General features: G+C 43.5%; 1 protein-coding gene and 1 long non-coding RNA gene across 5 annotated transcripts in view; one reads left to right on the top strand and one right to left on the bottom strand.

The window, feature by feature from the left end:
- LOC144016480 (uncharacterized) overlaps positions 1 to 23,166 on the bottom strand; it is a 125,070-nt gene that overhangs the window by 5,880 nt on the left and 96,024 nt on the right. For 3 of the 4 annotated variants that reach the window (XR_013282920.1, XR_013282922.1, XR_013282924.1), the window contains 2 exons: positions 19,205 to 19,303; positions 2,127 to 2,303 (listed from right to left, as the gene is read on the bottom strand). This is a non-coding gene — a long non-coding RNA (uncharacterized LOC144016480). The remainder of the gene's footprint in view (positions 1 to 2,126; positions 2,304 to 19,204; positions 19,304 to 23,166) is intronic. The other variant, XR_013282923.1, reaches the window with a different exon arrangement.
- Positions 1 to 23,166, top strand: part of LOC144016477 (filamin-C-like) — a 44,662-nt gene that overhangs the window by 3,677 nt on the left and 17,819 nt on the right. Inside the window, exons 2-22 of the mRNA XM_077517671.1 lie at positions 6,727 to 6,975; positions 10,443 to 10,540; positions 11,599 to 11,749; positions 11,932 to 12,050; positions 12,139 to 12,216; positions 12,296 to 12,458; positions 12,643 to 12,843; positions 13,597 to 13,734; positions 13,876 to 14,002; positions 14,083 to 14,219; positions 14,404 to 14,597; positions 14,660 to 14,773; positions 14,853 to 14,996; positions 17,218 to 17,341; positions 17,563 to 17,723; positions 17,821 to 17,911; positions 18,981 to 19,150; positions 19,226 to 19,343; positions 20,098 to 20,360; positions 20,649 to 21,246; positions 22,249 to 22,422. Coding sequence (XP_077373797.1) covers positions 6,727 to 6,975; positions 10,443 to 10,540; positions 11,599 to 11,749; positions 11,932 to 12,050; positions 12,139 to 12,216; positions 12,296 to 12,458; positions 12,643 to 12,843; positions 13,597 to 13,734; positions 13,876 to 14,002; positions 14,083 to 14,219; positions 14,404 to 14,597; positions 14,660 to 14,773; positions 14,853 to 14,996; positions 17,218 to 17,341; positions 17,563 to 17,723; positions 17,821 to 17,911; positions 18,981 to 19,150; positions 19,226 to 19,343; positions 20,098 to 20,360; positions 20,649 to 21,246; positions 22,249 to 22,422 — 3,612 coding nt within the window. The remainder of the gene's footprint in view (positions 1 to 6,726; positions 6,976 to 10,442; positions 10,541 to 11,598; positions 11,750 to 11,931; positions 12,051 to 12,138; positions 12,217 to 12,295; positions 12,459 to 12,642; positions 12,844 to 13,596; positions 13,735 to 13,875; positions 14,003 to 14,082; positions 14,220 to 14,403; positions 14,598 to 14,659; positions 14,774 to 14,852; positions 14,997 to 17,217; positions 17,342 to 17,562; positions 17,724 to 17,820; positions 17,912 to 18,980; positions 19,151 to 19,225; positions 19,344 to 20,097; positions 20,361 to 20,648; positions 21,247 to 22,248; positions 22,423 to 23,166) is intronic.

Raw genomic sequence — 23,166 nt, 5'->3', positions numbered from 1 at the left:
GAATGGAATCCAATCTTTCATATGGTATCCACCATATTTATGTCGTCAGAGCGCGCAATATTCTGTTTGCTTTGAAAGATGAGTGAAAATGCTCCAAATCGGCGAGCACCGTTGGGCTTTTTTTTGGATAACGTTTGGCAGTCAAAGAGTTAAAAAATATGATGGGTGAGATGTAGTTGATTAGTTTAGATTTCGTGTGATGTTTTTCGATGGAGTAAATATTGATTGTGAACTGCTTTAGATGAAGAATGTGGAAAAGTTGTGTGCAGCTCGACAGCTGATGCAAGTAAACAAAAACATTGTAGCCATGTTAGCAGCAAAGGTAAGAGGCAGTCACATAACTGAGGGGGGGGGGGGGGGGATGGGGGGCGGGGTCAATGTGTCATCAGAAATTCTAACTCAGAACGACATCATCAGCATCAGCAACACTCGTGTCGAGCTCACGAGCCCGCTCGACACTTTGCTTGGTCAAAAGGCGCACATTCGCCAGCTGGTGCTAACGAGCGCGAGGCTGATAAACGCACGGCGCGGCAGGTCAAACGGGCGCGGGTGCGTTCCGAGAGGTCAAAGGTCATGGAGGCTTGCCGGACTCGCCAGCTGGACGGCAACTGGACGCCCGGCACCCCCGGACATATTTTGGACCTTTCGGGTTTTGATGAAGTGTTTCACCTGGTGGGGTTGTGCAGTTTTTAGTAGCTTGAACTTTTAAGTGGGGACAAGTTTATTATAGTTTGGGAATTTTTCATTTTAGTTACTTTTGATTTCGTTTTTTTTTTTTTTTTTGAGTTAGTTTTAATTAGTTTTCAGGGTGGTTCTGTTAGTTTTTATTAGTTACTTAACAAATGCTTCGTTTTAGTTAGTTTCGATATTAGTTTTAGTTTTTTAAATGTGTATTACTTGTGTGCAATGCGGAAGCGACGTCATCTGAAGGTGCTTTTCTATTGGATGCTGCTAGATGACCACTTCTGTGTGACAGACTTTCAAACGTCCTTTTTTTTTGGTTAATATCAAAATAAATCGACTTCAAATCGCATTTAAAATTCATCCCCAAAGGCTCATGCGTTAAATTAATTACCAAAGACTTAAACAAAGGACATCTTTGCTGAATAGTTAGTTTTGTAAACATAACATGTAGTTTCAGTTAGTTTTTGTTCTTTGAAAACCGTTTTCGGTTTTATTTTATTTCGTGAACGAAATTGTTTTTATTTTAATTTTAGTTTTATCGTTAGTTTTAGTTAACTAAAAATAACCTTGGTGGGGACTTGCATGCAATTATACAAAACATCAATACTACATAAAAAAAAAAAAAAAAAAGCTTAGCTACGTACATCATTTTTATTTTATTTTTATTATTATTATTATTATATGTATTTAGTATTTATATCATTTATTTATTATTTATTATTTATTGTATTATTATTTGTAATTGTATTTTTCAAACTTGTCTGTTTAAGTTTAACTCCAACCGACAAGGTTTTGTTGTGGGATGAATTTGAAATTTGACTGGTTGGAAAAAATAGTCCCAAAGCTAAGACAGTACGACTGTTGTGAAGGCCCTGGGCAGATTAGATTGACATAGCAACACATGGAGGCTGAAATCTGATTGGATTAAAAAAAAAATCCTCGAAAAGGAAGAGAACAATTATTAAAATATCGGTTGCAGCTGATTTCTCGCCGCATGTGTGTGAAATTCCCACGATGACCAAGACTTTAGCGGCCTGGCTGAGAAAAGACCCGCATGTGAGCTAATTCCGGCAGGCCAAAGGTCACCGTCGCAGCTACGAGCTCGATCGGCGTCACGCAGTGCGGCTCCGATCATTTGCGGAGCTCACGTTCATCGTGTGCGTTGGAGAGAAACACAGCGAATCGTTGGACCCGACGGCCTGCACATCCACGCGCATTCCATCCGAGGCAATAAAAAGCCGCAAGCAGGCCGGGTTGCACATGCGCGCCGGCGCGTGTCGGCGCGCCGTTTGACGGATGTCTCTTTGTGCTGGCAGTTGGCGCACTTTTGCCGCACCTGACGGCGCCACTCAAAACGGTGACACATCGGCCCTTTAAGAGCCCGCCACACATGACAAGAGCTCAGGAGAGGCCGGCTTGACAGAAAACAGCTGCTCACTCACCAACTCACTAATCAAGCACAAGCGGGCAAGATGGCTGCCAAGGCAGGACGATTCCGGACTCGTTCGTCCGACTTGCGTGTTGCGTCATCAGCGGGTCGCAAAACAGAGAGACCGGAAGAGTCGCAGGGAGGCAGAGAAGTGGTGACACATGCAGGGCTCCTTCGCGTTGTGACGGTCCTGACATATGACAAGGCATAAAAATATGACAAATTTTAGGAAAACATCTGGCAAAAATTAGACAAAAAAAAAAAAAAAACGTTTTTTGGATGTAAAAATATCGCAAAAATAAAAAAATTAAAAACCAAAATACAGCAACAAACATGACAAAAATGGGGCAAAAAAAAACAAAAAATCAGGCAGAACCTGACAAAAAATTTGCCTTTTTTATTTTTTTTAAACATCATTTATACCAAAAAACAAAACCACAAAAAAAAGATGTTTTTGGATGTAAAAATATGGCAAAAAAAAAACACAAATCTGGAAAAATAAAAATAAACAAAAAACAGCAACAGTCGTAACAAAAAAATGGGCAAAAATATAAAATTTGACAACAGAAATGCAAAAATTTATACCAAAAATAAAACCACAAAAAATATGTTTTTGGATGTGAGAATATGGCAAAAAATAAAAAAATGAAATAATAAAAAATAAAGCAACAATCATGACAAAAAAAATGGCATAAAAAAGAAAAATCTGCCAAAACCTGACAAAAATTGGGCAATTTTTTCTAACAAAATTTGACAACAGAAAATGCAAAAATCTGTCAAAAACAACAAAATTTATACCAAAAATAAAACCACAAAAAAATATATTTTTGGATGTGAGAATATGGCAAAAAATACAAAACTAAAACAATAATAAAAAAAAATACAGTAACAATCATGACAAAAAATGGGCACAAAAAAAAATCAGGCAAGACCTGACAATTTTTTTATTTATTTTATTTTTTTACAAAATTGACAAAGGAAAATGCAAAAACTCTGGCAAGAACAAGAAATTTATACCAAATACAAAACCACTAAAATCTAGTAAAAATCTAGAAAAAATATGGCAAAGTTCAACAACTTGGGCAAAAAAGCAACGGACAAAAATGCCAAAACAATCAGGATGATAGAAGATCAAGTCAAGTCAACTGCATTTAATTCACACGATTGAAGGGAAACGTGACGTAATACAGGCCAACAATTGAACCGCTTCTAGTCCTTGAAATTTGATGTAAACCGAAAAGTAGCTTGATATAGTCCTCTTAAAACAAAACAAAACCAAAAAATCCAGCATAGGCTCCTGGGCGGAAGTAATCAGCCGCCCACAAACCGCTGACGGCATTAAAAGTGCAGCGGCGAGCGCCTTTGAGGTTAAGCGATGGCATCTTTAAATTAAAGCGGCTCATTCGGCAAACTTTCCCTCCAGGCAACTTTTCGGAAATGAAGTGCTCGGCTTGGCCGTCCATCGGGCCAATCTCCAAGTCTTTGATTTATCGCAGGCTGGCGCGACCACTTTGGGAAGGTAATTGAAATCCAAGCGGTATTTATGCAGAGAGAGATCCACTTGCACATATCCTCAGCTGTCACGCTCTTCAGTGTAGCATTGTGAGCGCATGACGGATCGCCGGGGCTCCGCTGCCAGACAGCTGTCTGGAAGAAAAGGGGGGCTCGGGCGGGGAGGGGGGCGGGGCTCTCCGAGACGCATTCGATTGCCGTCCCCTCGGCAGTCAATCACGGTTGTTTATGTACCTACTCAGAATAGCCTGGTCAGCTCTGCGCTCCAACATTGATAAAACATGCCCGGCGTAGCTCCTAAATCTTGTCTCTTAAGTCGTCGCTCCGCTGAACAGCCGAGCTGGCAAGTCACCGGCTACAAATAGGAAAGTCGACTTTTCAGGCGCTTTGATGGAGAATGGACTTTTCTGGCACAGTCTGCATTTTAAAGAGAAATGCGCGGCTTACTTTTTAAGTCTGCTAGCTTAATGCTATTGCTAACATATGATGGAAACCATTTTCCCCCTTTTGCTCCCAGCTGTTTTACTGGATTTGGACTGATTTTGCAAGGCCCACAGAATATTGTGTTCTATTGCTATAAAAAACATGGAACCTACCAAAAGAAAGATTTGAGTATCTTATTTTATCAGGGAAAGTATATTTCTCTCTGTTTCCGTTTTGCAGCAATTCACATTAGAATATAGTTTAACTCATTTGCTCCCAATGTGTACATACGTTTGTTGTTGTTGTTTTTTTTTGTAATGTTTTACGTGTCCCAAAGACGTATTTATACGTTTTTTTTTTTTTTTTTTTTTAATGCTAGAGCACACAGAAGGCTTTGATGCAGCCTCTCAACTGCAAAGAACGGTTGCAGAAATGGTAGTTATTACACAAACGGCCAGCAGGTGGCAGCAGAGCAAAGGAGATCAACCAGGGCCATGTCGAAAAAAAGCTCAATTACTTACAATTTTAAATAGATTTGTGAAAACTGATGGAACTTAGCTCTCTTCTAATGCTAATTGCTGCAAAACGGAAACAGATAGAAACATACTTTTTTTTCCTAATGAAAGAAGAGACTTTAATCTTTCTTTTGATAGGTTCCATGCAAAATTCAGTAAAAGAGCCGGGAGCGAACGGGATTGCAAAATGTGAAAATGGCAGCGAGTGAATGAGTTAAGTTTCATCAATACTCAATTTCTGGGTCAAAAAGAGCATGTTGCAACATGCCCCTGGCTGATCTCTTATACTCTGATGCCACCTGCTGGCCATTTTTTATAATAACTACCATTCCTTTAAAGGAACACTTTACTTATTGATCCATTTTTAGCAGCAAAAAGTTGCTACTTTTTCAATAATTAATTTGGTGACGTGATTATTTTTTTATGTACATTTAATAACTTTTAAACCGATGTTAAAATGAATCGAACGCCGGCATGTTTGTTACACGTGACTAAATAACCCGGATGTTTACGTCACTAGTGTGTAAACGCTACACTATGGAAGCACTATGCAACGCAGCCGTGCATCTCGCGTCAAACCCGGAAGGATTAAACCTTATCGCTTCGAGCCAACACGACAAAATAACTCTACCGAAGGAAAGTCTGCCTTGGATGTGAAAGTTGTGGCGCCAGATGGTCTTTTCGGGCACAAAATAAACTTTGACGAACGAGTGAATCAGGCGGGGGGTGAGTGGTGCTCGTGCGGGAGCTGCACATGAATGGACAATCCGCAAATGAATGTGTGCTGTCTGGAAATGAAAAAACTCGAGGATCGGTTCCTTGCGGACAATCTCAACTGCATCCTGGAACATCAGACATTCAACATGGCAATACTAAATAGACATTCTCAGGATAGCTTTGGTTGCGATGAAAGATGTGAAGAAGAAAAGTCTTGGAGGAGCAAATATCCAACAGGTAAAGTGACACACAGTACGAGCAATGCAAAACGTGTGGAACTGACGAAATATTTCAGGAAAAAGAAAAAATAGTAAAATTAAATGTATCGTCGTTACAGCACCCAACCTCCCCTAGCTCTTTTTTTTTTTCTTTTTTTGCGGAGCGTCCCACTGCGGTCAGGCCAGCCGCCACTCGAAAAGACGAAGTCAAGCCAGCCGCCCCAACGATTGTTAATACTGTGCATTACGGTAACGTGCCGACGTGCCCCTGCGTTGGCCACCTTCAAATGAATTATGAAATAAAACAGTCCGTGCAGTATAATAACCAATGCCCCCCCACCCCCGAAACATGCCTACCTTTCGCTTTACATTTGCTTCGCTTCTCCGAGATCTTTCAGTGGCCGTAGGGAGACCTCGATTTGTGCCGGCTGTTGTGAGAGTGAGCTCCGTGTTGCTAGCAGAAGTAGCCGCCAGAGATCCTCCATCGGCTTGATTATTTCCCACGTCTGGTTCTTTAAAGATACTCGGTACTGCGTTGGGCTTTAGTATTAGGCGTGTGGCGTACCCCATCTCAAATTGTAACATATTTTGTATGTAAGTCCTCATGCCTGAAATGTTCGCTGCGCGCACGCCTGCTTGTCCTTCTACTCATGTCGTTTTTTTTTTGTTTTTTTTTTTTGTTTTTTTTTTAGGGGGTCTCGCGGGTTTTTCCTTGCCGACGCCTTGCAAAATTTTGCAATACACAAAGGCATAAGTGACAGTTTGTGTCCTCCCCGTTGTTATGTCTGCGTGAACTACTGTTCGCCAAGCGAGTATACACACTAGTGACGTCACCACTCGGGGGCGTTGCAACACGGAAGTACTTCTATGTTGAAGAAAAGTTAAATAAATCAATATAAGGGTGTATTCTTCAGCTCTTATGCATTTTTCGTAGCTAAACTAACTATTTACTGCCGATCAAGCCATACATGTAAAATTAAAGGAGCCTTCCTTTAAGCCACCTCTTCATGCCAGAAGCCGTATCAAAGCCTTGTGTATGCTCTTGCATAAAAAAAAAAAAAGGCTAAAAACGTTTTGGGGAGTGAAGGACAAAGTATGAAAAAACGTATTTACACCTAATTGTGGGAATGCTGAAAGCACAACGTGTGAGTAATTTTGCACCTGTACCAAAAGTGAGGAACAACAACAACAAAAAAGCAGAACTTTTGCTGCCGTTGTCTCCCCACAGACAGCAAAGCCATCGTTGACGGCAATCTCAAGCTGATCCTGGGCCTCATCTGGACTCTCATCCTGCACTACTCCATCTCCATGCCCATGTGGGACGACGAGGACGACGAGGAGGCCAAGAAGATGACGCCCAAGCAGCGTCTGCTGGGCTGGATCCAAAACAAAGTGCCGCAGCTGCCCATCAACAACTTCAACCGCGACTGGAGGGACGGAAAAGCCCTCGGCGCTTTGGTGGACAACTGCGCTCCAGGTGAGACGCGGCAAATTCACCGTCCGCCGTGACTGCTCGTGTGGTTGCGATGTCACACGGTTTTTCAAAGGCTCGCTTGCTCCAATTTATTTTTTTTTCACAACATCGTGAAAATGATCATATCTCGACCTTCATATCGTGATAATATCGTATCGTGATGTTTGGATATCCCTATCCGTTAACATGTCTCCCTTAAAGTTTGGGAGTTCTGGGTTCGAATTTCGACTTCCGCTCTTCCTGCATGTTAGCATGTTCTATCTGGATTTCCTCCCGCATTTTCAAAAACATGCACGTCCGCTTCATTCGGTTGAACCAACGCGTCCCCTCTCATAAACGGCGCTTCGCAGTCGCTAACATTCTGGCCAGCTGGTGCATGAGGTGTCTTGTTTTGGTTGTGCTCGGTTGCTAAGGAGGCGAGGCCAAGCACGCAGTCCATCAGTACTTTGGAAACGTTAACACCTTCCGGAGAGGATTCGCCTCCTTGGTATCTCTCTCGCACACACACGCACACGGACGGACGTCAGCCCGTGTCATCCGTCTGGGGATAGAGCAGGTAGCGTTGAGGGTTACTCATGGCTAGGTGACGTCTCGGCCAGCTGTCTCGCAATGACTGAAGCTGTCATCCGTCCTGAGGCCCGGGTCTGAGTCTCTCGCTCTCGCCTCTTGACTGTGCCGCTACGACTACACCCCCAAATTTGGCCACCATTCCTCCTCCTCAACAGAAAAGTGGGAGGCTTAGCCGGACATAAAAAACAAAAAAAAACAGAGTGATATGTCACAGAGAGGAGCGTAAAACCGCATGTCCACAGTTTCTAAGTCACTGCCAGTGATCGGTTGGTGGGAAGTAATCAAGCCCAAATAAATTGTTTGTGTACCTAAGTAAGTAGCTTTTTCAGTTACATGCACTTTACTTGACCAGTTTACTGATGACTTTACTTGGACTTTTGTATTTCAAAGGGAAGCAAAGTCAAAAATTGTCTTCACAATATGTTCTATGCGTACCCACTACTAGACTATATACGGCATTTCTGATTAATATTTCATGATAAAGTATTATTCGGAAAAATCCACCTGTTTTTCTGCCTCTATGGGTGGCCATTTTGCCTTTTACTGACACTCTGTTATCAACTGAAATTGACATCACAGTGCCTATGGTTGCTTAGTCATGTGACATTCGCAAGCTAAGCCCGCCCGGTACTTTGATGTCCTTTTCAGTCGACAGGCCAGTGACAAAATGGCCGCTACCTAAGATGGATAAAATGCGGGTGGATTTTTCCGCTTAATTTATACTCCACAAATGCAACATTAATCCGAATGTTTAGACTAGTGGGGGGTGCATAGAAAATGTTTGACTTGACTTCCCATTTAAAGTTCCTCTAAAGTGAAAAGAAATGTCTTGGACATTTAACATACCAAAGGGAAGACGTCTAACAATGTGACAAATTTGAATGATTGAAAGCAAAACAACAATAAAAAAAAATATAAGTGTCCAAAACTATACTTCAGAATCATGAAAATTGAAATGCGACCTCATAGCCAACAACAAGGCACTCTAAAAGCAGCCAAGTCAAGTCAAGTCAAGTCAAGTCATCTTTAGTTACATAGCGCTTTCAAACCGCCTTAGCTAGCTAGCTAGCATGTATCGATTGTGAACAAAGGCTCTCAAATTCTAGTTAGTGGGGGAGGGGCACATTTTAGCCACACCCCCAAAAAGTCAGCAAAACTACAAACGGTGAACATGCAAAACATTCCACGTTTTCAGCGATTATCTTGAAACCTGTGTACCGTATTAACATAGCTACATAAATAAAGATGACTTGACTTGTGAATTCATTCTATAATAACAGAGTGTGAGTGGTTTGACCACCTCTGCTATTGACGGCTTCCCCCCCCTCAACGAACGCTGAGATCTCCCCTTGGGATAAGCAAATGCGAGCGCAAGGCCTTGTTTGAGTGTGTTTACCCGGGCGGGGGGTGCGAGGAGACGCATCTTTCGGTGTTGCAACGCTGCCCATACAAGGTTGCGTTGTTTCATCAGCCCGACGTTCTTGCTGTGCGGCGCAGAGACGACACGAGGCAGGCTCTGTTTTATGTTCGCGCGCCACTGTGAAGAACATCTTAAATCGTCCGCGCGGAGATAAAATCAATATTGTAAATAAAAAGGCTGGTGTGGACCTGTTTTAGTGCACCCAGTGGGTTTTTAAGACTATTACACAGACTCTGTTGCTTTTTGCCTGGCCACTGAACTCACTAGTATTATTTTAATGTCTTTCATTTCTCTCAAGTTTTGATGTGAAGTTGAACTATTATGGATATCAACTGGCGTGTCATCCACCGTACATATCAATGTTATTATATATCACTTTCAGTAATATACTTCCCACTTATCTACAAATATTTCTGTGGCAAAATTTCACTACTATTTATTACTTTTTTGTCTTGTTTGGATACGACTTAAATTTATTTCAGTCCTTCCTTAATGCTGCTCTTTCTTTTTGTTCGTACAGTGGTGCCTTGCGATACGTATGAACCGACTTATGAATATTTCTAGATACGGGATGTTCTTTGACCGATTTTTTTTCTATGACTGGCAAGCAAAAAATTGAGATACGAGCATTGTGGTGACAGTGATCTTAACTCACCTCACAATAAGTAGCACTTTGGCAAATATTGAACAATTAGCTTAAAGATCATGTTGATTGAAATCCCAGTTGAAGTTTACTATCAAATTAAACACAAAAACAATCTGCATTGAAAAGAAGCACCTTAAAAAAGATTGACTAGCTTAATGCTAACAAACAGTGCAAAAAGCCATACACGGCAATCTAGCTAGTTAGCTAGTTCTGTAGCTAGCTAGCAACAAGAATTTGGACGGAAAATATATGTAAAAAATACACCAATTTGCAATTTTGGGGGAGATTTTCTGCCAAAATCAAAAGTAACAACCCATTGAGTAAAAAGTATGAAGTAGATACATCTATCTACCGTCATGGGTAGGGAGGTAGCTATTAGCTATCTAGCTAGCCAGCTAGGGAGGGATTTGGTTAAAGAAATATCTGTGAAAACTAAAAAGTGAAAAAAACAAAACAAAACAATTTTGGGGCATTCTATCTATCTATCTATCCATCCATCCATCCTGTGTCTCTAACAATTGGATTAAAGCATTGTGAGGTTGCACTGGCCTTGAAGCGAAAGGCCCTCTCCGTCGTCAACACTAATCCAATTTATCTATTAGCTGCCCAGGGCGTGCTAGCATTAGCGCGCCTGTCGTGCTTGTTTTCCTTGAAGCTCCATGAGGCAGCGTCATTGTCGCTGCCCCGGTAAGGTCATGGGACCTTGTAGCTGGAGGTGTCGTAGCGATAGCAGCGACAGTCCGAGTGGGGCCTCATTATGGCAACTGCGGCGGAAGCCAGCCTGCAGATATTTGTGCAGCGGGCTCGTCTAATGGCTTGTTTGCATTTGGCTAGGTTTGTGTCCTGATTGGGCCGAGTGGGATCCCAACCAGCCCGTGGAGAATGCCAGAGAAGCCATGCAGCAGGCGGATGATTGGCTGGGCGTACCTCAGGTAAGATGGATGATGGATATGTTTCATTTAAGTTGGCTAGGAGGGGTGGGTGGGGCTTGCCAAGGCAGAGGTTCTCCAAAATTTTACACCATAATGACTGGCATTAAATGTACAGCAAGAATATTAGGTTCATCAAAAACAAGGTTTCATTCTTAAAAAGGAAATAATGTACATAAATGTACCAGAAATCGTACAACCCTTTTGCAAATTACTGTTTACAATGCAGTGGGACCATTAACGATGAACTGCGATATAGCAGGGAAACACAACAGAGCAAAGCGAGACCATGTGGGAAGGTGGGATAAAACAAACAAGGTAGTAGCACAAGATGTCTGCACACTGCTCTATATTTACACACTGTATGTAGAAAAATAGGAACACCAATGCTCAGTTTAAAATGAAAGTTTTTACAAGCCGAGAATGCTTTATGGTGGCTTCAAAGACGTTACAGTGTCTAGGAGTTTTATTTTGGTACTTTTCGAGACCTTTAAACACCTCCTGAGCCATCCTCCGAAACAAAGATCTAATCTGTGTCCCTCGGAATAACGATGTAATCAGAGCAAGGTTGCATTCTTCCCTTCTAACCCTTTTTAATGACCCCTGCTGTTCCACGGCTCACTGTGCAGGTTGTTTAGTTGCACACCAGCTAATCGCCACAACAAGGATAAGCATTGGCCAGATAGCTAGAGGATGGATATCATGGTCCTGATGGCTTGAGGGGGGAGTGGGGGGCGCTGGATTCCAGTGTGCTGGTGTTAAGGAGATGTGGGAGAGGTCTGGCTAAGTATAAATCCCACTGGCTGCCTTATGGAAGGCACAATCCCTAACCCTGCAGGACCGGGGTTAAATATAACCAGCTCAGGTCATCACTTTGACAACAAAGTGCTAAAAATATGAGAAGAGTCCGTAGTGGTGCTAAAAGATCTGTTTATTTTCTGTGAAATCAAATTACACCTTGATTATGGCAGAGCGGTCAGCCACCACTTGCGCCAAATCTAACTTTGCTTAAACGTACCGTCCAATTTTCGACTCAAATTTTTAACGCGTTTGCACTTTAGGTGATAGCGCCTGAGGAGATAGTGGATCCAGATGTGGATGAGCACTCAGTGATGACCTACCTGTCGCAGTTTCCCAAAGCCAAACTCAAGCCAGGAGCCCCTCTAAGACCCAAACAGCTTTTCCCTCACAAGGCCAAAGCCTACGGACCAGGTGGGTAGCCCACTACTACAGCAGCGCATACATGATGAACAGTTCTTAAGAGTTTCCTATCAAACATCGACTCACTTTGTGCCTGATATCGATACAGTGCTGTGAGTCGTGACAGTACTCCCTTTGTGACCGTTCCCGCTGTGAAACGAGATGTGTGAATGGTGCTTTTGTTTCCTTCGCAGGTATTGAGCCGCATGGCAACAAGGTGCTTCACCCTGCTGTGTTCACTGTGGAGACTCTGGAAGCCGGCAGTGGCGAGGTCCTGGTCTACGTGGAGGATCCCGAGGGACACAAAGAAGAGGTAAGTGGGGTAATCCCCAAAGTGGGCGCATGACAAAGCCAGGATATTTTGCCGTGAACCTTCTCATGTTTTTGTCCATTTTCTGCAGGCTAAAGTGAAACCCAACAAGGACAAAAACAGAACCTACACTGTCACTTACGTTCCTAAAGTTGAAGGTCTCCACAAGGTTAGACAAAGCAGCCATTTGAGAAATCTTTTTAAGACCAAGTTTCTTAAAATTGTCATTCTCTCCGCTTGACCTTCAGGTGAAGGTGTTGTTTGCAGGCCAGGACATCGACAAGAGCCCTTATGCAGTGAACGTGGCAAAGGACATGGGTGACCCGAGTAAAGTGCACGCCAGGGGACCCGGTCTGGAGCGCACTGGGAACGTGGCCAACAAACCCACCTACTTTGACATTTACACAGCCGGTAAGGATGTCAAATTCAACAGTTTGCTGACATGGGAACGAGAAGCTGAGGAATAAAGTGCTACTTTGTTCCTCAAGGGGTAATAGAGAGAAACAAATCCATCCATTCGTCTATTGAACACTGACAACAAACGACTGTGACTACTCAGGCCACTGCTGACGAAATCTTTCTTCCCGTCAACCAGGTGCCGGCAATGGCGACATCAGCGTGGTTATTGTTGATCCTCAGGGTAAAAACGACACAGTGGAGATCATTCTAGAGAACAAGGGCGACAGTGTGTTCCGATGCACTTATCGCCCGGTAATTGAGGGCCCTCACGCCATCCATGTGCTGTTTGGCGGCCATGAGATCCCAAAGAGCCCGTTCCCTGTCAACATCGCAGAAGGTGAGCCATGTGTTACAATTTCTTTTTGACAGTGGGATGTCTTAGCGTGCTGGTAAAGTCCGGAAGATCCATTCGTCACGGTTTTATTTCCCTAGGATGCAGCCTCCAACTTTAGAACGTAACCCTTCTTATTTGTCATTTCTAGCACCTCCTGTTGCTCCTCCCATGGGAGCTCCATTGCAGATAATCCCTCAGTCAGTGCTTACTCCTCCTGGAACAAAGGGGCCCCCACCAAAAAAACCTGCCCGCCCAAGTTAGTATGTCCCATTGGGATGAGCCTCCGCTCAGTGCTCAGCTCAACTTCCCCCACAAAATTGCTCTCTGTGCCATGATGCCCTAGGACGCTTTCACAATGGTGGGGGTGCACGGTGCGGTGTAGTGCTTTGGTCCAACTTCTTTCGGCCTGCCAGCTTGATAGTTTCCTTTCAAAGAGAGTGCAGTATCCAACTGTCCCCGTTTTGCATTTTTATCAACTTTCGCTTGCCGTTTGCTTTCAGCGCACACATTTGCATCTGCCGGCATTCCGTCAGAGCCTGTAAGCGTTTATGTTCGACGGTCTGAACGGCTGTCAAACTGTTGCTCGTTATGTCTTTCGAGTGTCTGTTTATGTAATCGCAATCATTTACAGGTCTTTTCAGTCAACCTGTAAGGAATTCCAGTTGAATATTCTGCTTACTAACACTGCTGCCAACTGCAGGCTTCTCTAGATTAGAAACTACTTTCTAAGCGAATACTTGTTGGTATTCCTTCCAGCCATCAATCCCAATGCCTGCAGAGCTACAGGCAGAGGCCTTCAGCCTAAGGGCGTGAGAGTAAAGGAGGTTGCAGACTTCAAAGTTTTCACCAAGGGAGCTGGCAGTGGAACATTGAACGTCTCAGTCAAAGGACCGAGTGAGTCAGACGGCCTTCTCATCTTCACTCTTCCCTTTCTGGATTAGTTCTCGCTTCCTGGCTTCTTGGCGGAGAAAATGCATACATACATAAAAATATACGTTGTTTTGATGAGAATCCATATCGCATTGTTTCTACCAGCTGGAGCACAGGAGCAAGTGAAAGTGCGAGACGCTGGAAACGGCGTTTATGAATGCGAGTATTACCCCCTCAAGCCGGGTAAATATACTGTCAGCATCACCTGGGGAGGCCAGCCCATCCCGCGCAGGTGAGAGCCAACTGCCGCATTCCGGTCATCATAAAGGACGTAGTAACTGAGATGATATCGTCTATCATTAATGTCTGCAGCCCATTTGAAGTGGAAGTGGGACCTGAGGCAGGTTTCCAGAAGGTGAGGGCCTGGGGTCCTGGTCTGAAGACGGGGATGGTGGGAAAATCGGCTGACTTTGTGGTAGAGGCCATAGGCACAGATGTCGGGACTCTGGGTAAGTCACGTATCGCCATCAATAAAGTATTCTTTACATTTTCACCCCACCCAGTTTATGGCGGGGGAATACTGTATGTTCCAAACCCACCTCCAAATAATTCTAAACAATTATCTGCAATATAGTGGGGTTTCACAGTTGTTTGAATCTGCTATCTATATGTATTCCTCCTATTTCTTTGTAGGCTTCTCCATCGAAGGGCCCTCCCAGGCTAAGATTGAGTGCGACGACAAGGGCGACGGCTCCTGCGACGTCCGCTATTGGCCCACCGAACCCGGCGACTATGCCGTTCATGTCATTTGCGACGACGAGGACATCAAGGACAGCCCCTTCATGGCTCACATCCTGCCCGCTGCCAACGACACCTTCCCCGAGAAGGTAACCACTCATAAATAAACGACCCATTTTGGTGGTAGTAACAAATGCGTTGAACTATTCAGGTGAAAGCATTCGGGCCGGGCCTGCAGCCAACTGGCGTCACTGTGAACAAACCAACTGAATTCACCATTGACGCCCGCATGGCAGGGAAGGGTCCGCTCACCATCTATGCCCAGGTATGCAGCGTGTTTGACGTTGGGGATTCCATTGTATTTACTGTAGACGGTTTGTGAGGGTTGTTTTGCATCCACTCAGGATGCCGAAGGCTGCACCATCAACATCAAAATCACCGACAAGGGAGACGGCACGTACCTGTGCACGTACACTCCTACCAAGCCCATTAAACACACCATCATCATCGCCTGGAGCGGCGTAAACGTGCCCAACAGCCCCTTCAGGGTAAGACGTATGCATACAGCTGCACTCACAGCACACTAGGGGTGTGAATTGCCTAGTACCTGACGATTCGATTCGTATCACGATTCACAGGTCACGATTCGATTCGATACCGATTAATCCCGATACGAATTTATAAGTCGATTGTTGCGATTTTTTTTCATTCAAATTTAGAAAATACTAATCAGTACGCTTGTAGAGTGTAAGATTTATATGAAAATGTATTATTTATTTATCTGAAATTTCAGTCTTATAGAGGTTGTAATCTGTTTCATGTTTGAACAGCATTAAAATAAAATATTAAGGCTTAATGTTCCGTTCATATAACATTCTTCCATGCTCAAGGTGTGAATCCTAACCCGAAGTCAGACGTTTTGTTGAATATTTTTCCATTAAAAATGGAAGTTTAAAAATCGATTCACACACACACAAAAAAAAAAGGTAATGATGATAAGACGTTGAATCGGTAAGACTACCGAATGAACAATTCTGAGCTCTTAAAAAAAATAAATAAATAAAAAATAAAAAAAAATAAAAAAATAAAAAATAAAAAAAATCGATTTTTTTTTATTGAATCGATTCGAGAATCGCGCGATGTAGTATCGCGATATATCGCCGAATCGATTTTTTTTAACACCCCTACAGCACACAACAGAATCTTTCAGAATTCTACGTTCAGATTCAGACAACTTTATTCTTCCCACAAGCGGCACTTTATTAAGTCAATGTTAGCGACCTTTTCATAACGTTTGTAAACAGCAGGAACCACCAGGGTACTTCCAAGTGACAGAAAGTGAATGACGACCACTGACTTAAACTGAAACCGTGAAAAAAAAAAAAAAGATTCAATTTCCTCCAAAACAAATCCAAGAATTAAACCAGTGAAAGCGGTGGGTGAGCAGAATGAATTGAGTGGATGTCACAAACAGCTTTACAGAGAAGATCGAAACACTGCCTAGAAGCTGAGCAGACACTTTTAAAGTAACAAACTGGGAACCACGCTATCCATTTCAACGTGAAGCCTGTGCTGTTAATCCCATCGACAAGAAAAGCCAAATAATTAGCTAATCTCCCAACGATCAGGTCTGAATTTCAACCATATCTATTTATGAACAAACTTACTTCTTGAAATCCAAATTACAGCTGGTGTCCCGTCACACTTCCAAGCAATTCACCTCACATTAACATGCCTGTCACTTCACATGCACAAATTAAGGCCATACAGAAGACGGCTAAATCATTTTTCTCTGCGATTTTTTTTCCAACCACTCCACCTTAGACAAATGACACATAAGGGTTTGTTTACTAGTGGTGACCGAGGTCATAGGTGTTAAGCAGCAGTCCTCGAGGGCCGCAGTCCTGCAGGTTTCCCATTTCAACACAGCTGATTCATATTTAAGCTCATCAGCAAAGCTCTACAGGAGCCTGATAATTATCCTGATCACTGAATCAGGTGCATTGGAGTAGAGAAACCTCGAAAACATGCAGGACTCTGGCCCCCGAGGACCGGATCTTGACACGTGTGCCCTAGATGATTGCACTTTTATGGAAAGCAGATCCAGCATTTCACTCATTTGCTCCCAAAGATGTATAAATACGTTTTATTTTATGTTTTAGTGTCCCAAAGACGTATTTATAAGTTTTTGTTTTTGTTTGTGAGCATACAGAAGGCTTTGATGCAGCCTCTCAACTGCAAAGAACGGTTGCAGAAATGGTAGTTATTACACCAACGACCAGCAGGTGGCAGCATAGCAAAGGAGATCAACCAGGACCATGTTGAAAAAAAGCTCAATTACTCACAATTCTAAATAGATTTGTGAGTAATGCTGAAACTTATGGAAACAGATAGAAATATACTTTTTGCCTGATGAAAGAAGAGACTTTAATCTTCGTTTTGATAGGTTCCGTGTTTTTATAGCTAAAGAACATTATATATTCTGTGGGCCTCGCAAAATCAGTCCAAATCCAGTAAAACAGCCAGGGGCGAACGGGATTGCTGCTGTGAAAATGGCTGGGAGTGAATGAGTTAAAAGCTCAATTTGACTGTCTGGAATTAACAATGCAGATATTAACGTGCTACATTTTGAATACTGTAACTGGAATTATTACTCAAGATATCTGTAATTCAGTTTTGACTTGCCAAAACTGTGATCTGCAACATTATCACAGTGAAAATGCATATAAACAGCGTCTGGGCGGCTCAAGTACACTGTGAATTCATTAGGTGCTGGTCGGAGAGGGTTGTCATCCAGACAAGGTCAAGGTCTACGGGCCCGGAGTGGAGAAGACGGGCCTCAAGGCTAACGAGCCCACATACTTCACTGTGGACTGCAGCGAGGCTGGTCAAGGTGAGCACGCATGAGGAAATGATGGTTATAAAAACACTTGACAGTCCAGGCCAATCCCAAGGAAAGGAGAATTCTGAATGCAGAGAAGGATTTTTTTGCATAATTGCACTGTAAAACCAAGTCTGGTGTCAGAAATGTACTGGGGGGGGGAGCTGTTTTTATTTCTAGCCTCTGATTTGGAGCATCCTTTCCCAACTATTGTCACTGCTGTGCACCGTTAGGCGACATCAGCATTGGAATCAAGTGCGCCCCGGGGGTGGTTGGCCCTGCCGAGGCAGACATCGAATTTGACATCATCAAGAATGACAATGACACCTTTACTGTCAAGTACACTCCCCCGGGAGCGGGTCGCTACACCATCATGGTGCTCTTTGCTGACCAGGTAAAGATTAGAGATGTCGTGTAACATCACCTCTGGAGAGGAATTTTTTTTTTCCCCTTTCATTATTAATACATTTTCTTATCATTTACCTTGTCAGGAAATTCCCATCAGTCCATTCAAAGTCAAAGTTGACCCATCTCACGATGCTGGCAAGGTGAGAGCAGAAGGCCCCGGACTCAACAAGACAGGTTTGTACAGCAATGGGAAATAACCAAGTACAAAAACGTTGGTACTGTACTTTAGTAGATTTTTCAGGTATCTTGGCTCGTAACTGCCGCAAAGACAATCACAGTTTTGAGCTTGATTGATTGAGATGTTGGGGGTCGTAAAGAGCAAATAATCACATAAACAGGGACAGCATTGACGGCAAAAGAAAATTTAGAGAAGCAAAATTGTCTCAATCCACAGCCTTATTTAATTTAAGAGACATGCTTGTGGCGAATGGCTAAAAAATCACTAGCTTCTGGCGTTTAAAAATTGTTCATCTAAGCTGAAAAAACATACAAGTAAGGTGCGATTTTTTTCAGTTGTAGCTAATTAGCTAACTTCGCATTTTTTTTAAACTCAGTTCACAGCATTCACAAAGCTATGGAAAGGTGCTATTTTGATAGCAATAAAAGTCACGCTAGCGGGGCTTTCCAAACCGTGACTAGCAGTGCTAGCCACCAGCTAGCTCGCGAGCTAGCAGTCTTCCGCTTAGAAATAATAACAATGGAAAACTACTGGAATACTAGAAGTATTTTTTAAACTCAGTTCACAGCATTCACAAAGCAATGGGAAGGTGCTGTTTTGATAGCAATAAAAGTCACGCTAGCAGTAGCTAGCTCTTAAATAACAGCACACCCCATTGAAAAATGATGCTAATTCATCAAAGCATTTAATTTAAATTCCTACACATCCTTACATGTTTGAAGTGTGAAAATATATCCACTTAGCCTCCATTGGGTGGCATGTATCCCACCAGGTTATAGCGGGGCTTATCAAACCGTGACGAGCAGTGCTAGCCACCAGCTAGCTCGCAAGCTAGCAGTCTTCCGCTTAGAAGTAATAACAATGGAAAACCATCTTAACACTATACTATCTTCACAATTCAGTAGGATACTACATAATTTCCAATCTTTATATATGCTTTCAGCTGTTATCTTCAAACATGCGTATGTATTTAGAAACAAAGCTCTGAATTCACTTTACAGGAAGTAAAAAGGTACATGGTGAGCAGTATTGTTTGAACTGACAAAAACGCGCATTTGATTGCAGGAGTGGAGGTGGGCACGCCAACCCACTTCACCATCTACACAAAGGGAGCAGGCAAAGCCAAGCCCGATGTGCGCTTCGCTGCCTCGGGCCCAGGAGAGGCGGTCCGTGACTTTGAGATCATCGATAACCACGATTACTCCTACACGGTCAAATACACCGCTCTTCAACAGGTGCGCTGGCTTTCAAGTGCGTTTGCGTTAGATGGGAATGCAGAGGTGACTCACAGTTCGTCACGGTCTTTCCAGGGTAACATGGCAATCACGGTGACGCATGGAGGAGATCCTATCCCGAAGAGCCCCTTCCATATCACGGTGGCACCACAGCTGGATATTGGAAAAGTCAAAGTGGAGGGATTAGACACCAGTAAGTGCAACCTGCTGTCCTCTAACAAGGAGTTGAACATTAAAATTCACAAACAGAAGTTTGATCCATGGGTCCAACTGGGTTTTTAAATGAATTCCATTTCATTTATAGATTGTAAAATCTTACATTAACTCATTCACTCCCAGCCATTTTCACTGAAGCTCGATTTTGACTGATTTTGTTTTGATTCGTGGCGGGATATATTTCTATTTGTTTCCGTTTTGCAGCAATTAGCATTAGAATATAGATCGGTTTCATCATTATTCACAAATCTGTTTAAAACTGTGGGGGAAAACGGCTTGTTGCAACATGGCCATGGTTGATCTCTTATACTCTGCTGCCACCTGCTGGCCGTTTTTGTAATAACTACCATTGCTTCAACCGTTAGCTTCAGTTCAGAGGCTGCATCAAAGCCTTCTGTATGCTCTAGCATAAAAAAAATAAAATAAAAAAAAATCATTTAAAAAACGTATAAATATAGAACATAAATAAAAATATAAAATAGAACATATCTATACGTCTTTGGGAGCTAATGAGTTAAGAGTTGCACGTGTACAAAGAGATCTAATACTTGAAATAAATACATAGTAACTCCAGCAGCCAGCAAGTGAACACCTCTTGACTTAACAAGAAGTTCAAAGTAAAAGGTTACTTGCACCTAAAACTGAACTGCCAACTATACAAAAAAAAAAAAAAAAAAAGTACATGAAAGTGAAAGTGTCCCATTACAAAGTTAATGTTGCTTTTGTTCCAGAAGTGGAAGTGGGAAGGGACCAGGAATTCACAGTGAACACAAAGGGTGCCGGCGGGCAGGGCAACGTAGGCGTGAAGATGACCTCGCCCACCGGCCGACCCATCCCGTGCAAACTGGAGTCGGACAAAGCCAAAGGCGTTCACGGCGTGAAGTACATCCCCCCGGAGGAGGGCCAGTACAAGGTGGATGTCAGCTATGACGGAAACCCCGTCATGGGAAGCCCCTTTGGGTTGGAAGCCGTGATGCCTGCTGATCCCTCAAAGGTAAAATGTTCATCAAAGTGCTCTTGAACAACTACTGTGGAAGGAAACATTCCAGACGAACCCATCACTGGTGAAAATCCACGACAGAGAAAACAAATACAAGCTAACACCAAAAATTTTAACAAAAGACTAGATTAATGCCAACTCTTAAGACAAAACTCTATAGACAGGTTCAGAGAAATTAGCAAAGAAGTTAAAACCCAGGAACAATAAACCGCAATGTAGTAGGGTTTCATCTCATAGTAAATATTCTTAACAAATGTTTGACCTGACTATTTTGCATCTCAGGTCCGAGCATTTGGCCCAGGTCTGCAAGGCGGTATCGTGGGTAAACCGGCTCCATTCACTATCGACACCAAAGGAGCGGGTGCCGGCGGACTGGGCCTAACGGTGGAGGGTCCCTGCGAGGCCAAAATCGAGTGCCAAGATAACGGCGACGGCACATGCTCGGTTGCATACCTGCCCACCGAGGCCGGCGAGTATGCCATCAACATCCTGTTCGCCGAGCAACACATCCCGGGCTCTCCTTTCAAGGCGGCGGTGAGGCCGGCCTTCGACCCCAGCAAGGTCACGGCCAGCGGTCCCGGTCTGGAGAGGGCCAAGGCGGGAGAGACGGCCACCTTCACCGTGGACTGCACACGGGCCGGCGACGCGGAGCTCACCATCGAGATCGTGTCGGACACAGGGGCCAAGGCGGAGGTTCACATCCAAAAAATGGCAGAGGGAACTTTCTCCGTCACGTACATCCCACCGTTCCACGGCGCGCACACCATTACAATCAAGTACGGAGGACTCATGATCCCGCACTTTCCCAAGGTTCTGCAGGTGGACCCTTCCGTGGACACCAGTGGGGTTCACGTCTACGGGCCAGGAGTGGAGCCAAGAGGTAATACAACATAGAAAAGCTGGCTTGTTTGAATACGGTGGTACCTGGACTGGGTTTTCTGAGTTACAAACCATCACTCTTCTGTATCTTACATGTCATCATGGTCAAAACTTATTGCTAATGGAGCGGCATGGTATTGGTTAGCATGTTTACCTCACAGTCGAGAGGTTCTGGGTTGGACTCAGAATCAGAACAGCTTTATTTTCATTGTACCACAGGGTAGAACAAAATGGAAGGGAAGCACAGTATGGATTTGAGGGCAAAAAAAACTCAGCAAACAGGCCTACACTAATACGGTACATGTTTTCTTCAGGTACAATGGTATGGTACCCTGACTTACAACTTAACACAGTTATGGAACAAGTTAAACTTGAAAATCAAGGCAACACAGTATTACATTTTGAATAAGCTTAGTTATTAGCTTCTAACCACTAACTGTTAGAACATAGAACCGCACAGTTGTTAGGTTCGAATCTCAGTTTAGTTTTCCTGTATGCCGCTCACAAACTCTCTCCCTGTTTGCTTGGGTTTTCTCCGGGTATTCTGTCTTATGCTCACTTTCCAAAGACACGAACGTAATGAATTGAAATCGTCTTTAAGGTGTGAATGTGAGCGTTTATCCGTTTGGCTGGCTCGTAACCAAATCAGCCAGGATAGTCTCTGGCCCACCGGCGACCCTGATGACTGAGGCGCAATCGAAAATAGATGGATGGAATAAGCCGACATGATTCATTAATAGATTTATTTTTGCCGGGGAATCATTCATCATGCAAAATGTCACGATGTCATAATGTTTCCTGCTGCTTTCCTTTTGCTAAATACATTAGCCATGACAAAAAGGCATGCAGTATTAGCGGCTTAGGCTATTGACTTGGGGCTCTCGGATGTCATCTTCTAAGTGTTCAGGATGGGCCGTGGAAAACAAACGCCGACAGGGCTTTGCATTGACAAAGGGCTTCGATACCCGGCAACAAATCATGTTAAGGGCCGCTTTGTTCCCAGGCGTCCTGCGAGAAGTCACGACCCACTTCATTGTGGACGCCCGCGCTCTCAACAAGGTTGGAGGGAACCACGTGAAGGTTCGCATTGTCAACCCCTCGGGCACCAACACGGACGGTTACGTCACCGACAAGGGCGACGGCACCTACAGAGTGGAGTACACGCCCTTTGAGGATGGTAGGGACGCACGTCAGGGTTGTTGTGTCCGATGATGATTTATCACTATGTGCTCATCTTTAAATGGACTAACACTGGGGTGTCAAATGAGAACGGTAAAAGCACATAAATGTATTTCTGGTACGAGTCTAAATTTTGTTTCTCAATAAGACCAAGATAAAACGTTCTCTCCACTATAAAACTGACTGTTTTCAAAGCAAGCTACTCTCTTGCAACCCTTTTCATGTCCTCCCTTTGAATGCAGAAGCACATCAAATTCCCACCGCTCCCTTTTAAAGAATCTGAATCCTTAATGAAAAACAATCTGTCTTCTAAATTTGACACATCACAGAGAAGTGTGTTGTCAACAGCCCTGCCAAATTTGAACTTAGTATGTTCTGGGTGACAACCCTAATAATTGCACCGTCATACTACATAAGCAGCCATGCATTTCATTATTATCATTTTTACGATGGGTAACTAACTGGTTGTGCCGTCTGTCTGGCTCATGAGCTTTGAGTTTGGCAACTGTTGTCAAAAACCTCCGAAAGAACACAAAAAAAAACTGCCGGAAAGGGAAAAATCAAATGACTAACAGGTGTTGGTACAGTGCACCACTGGGAGAAGAGACTGTGTGAAAAGTCAGTGTGAGAGATTTGGGGAGGATATAAATACGGAATGATGCAGTGCTGCAATGATGTGAGGGCCAGAGAGCAGGCAGCCAGACAGGCTCTGATTTATAAATAGTCTGTTCTGGAACAGAAG

This window comes from Festucalex cinctus, chromosome 3 (assembly GCF_051991245.1).
Source record: "Festucalex cinctus isolate MCC-2025b chromosome 3, RoL_Fcin_1.0, whole genome shotgun sequence".
In the NCBI taxonomy this organism is placed as follows: Eukaryota; Metazoa; Chordata; class Actinopteri; order Syngnathiformes; family Syngnathidae; genus Festucalex; species Festucalex cinctus.
This window is presented reverse-complemented; position numbering and strand designations above follow the sequence as displayed.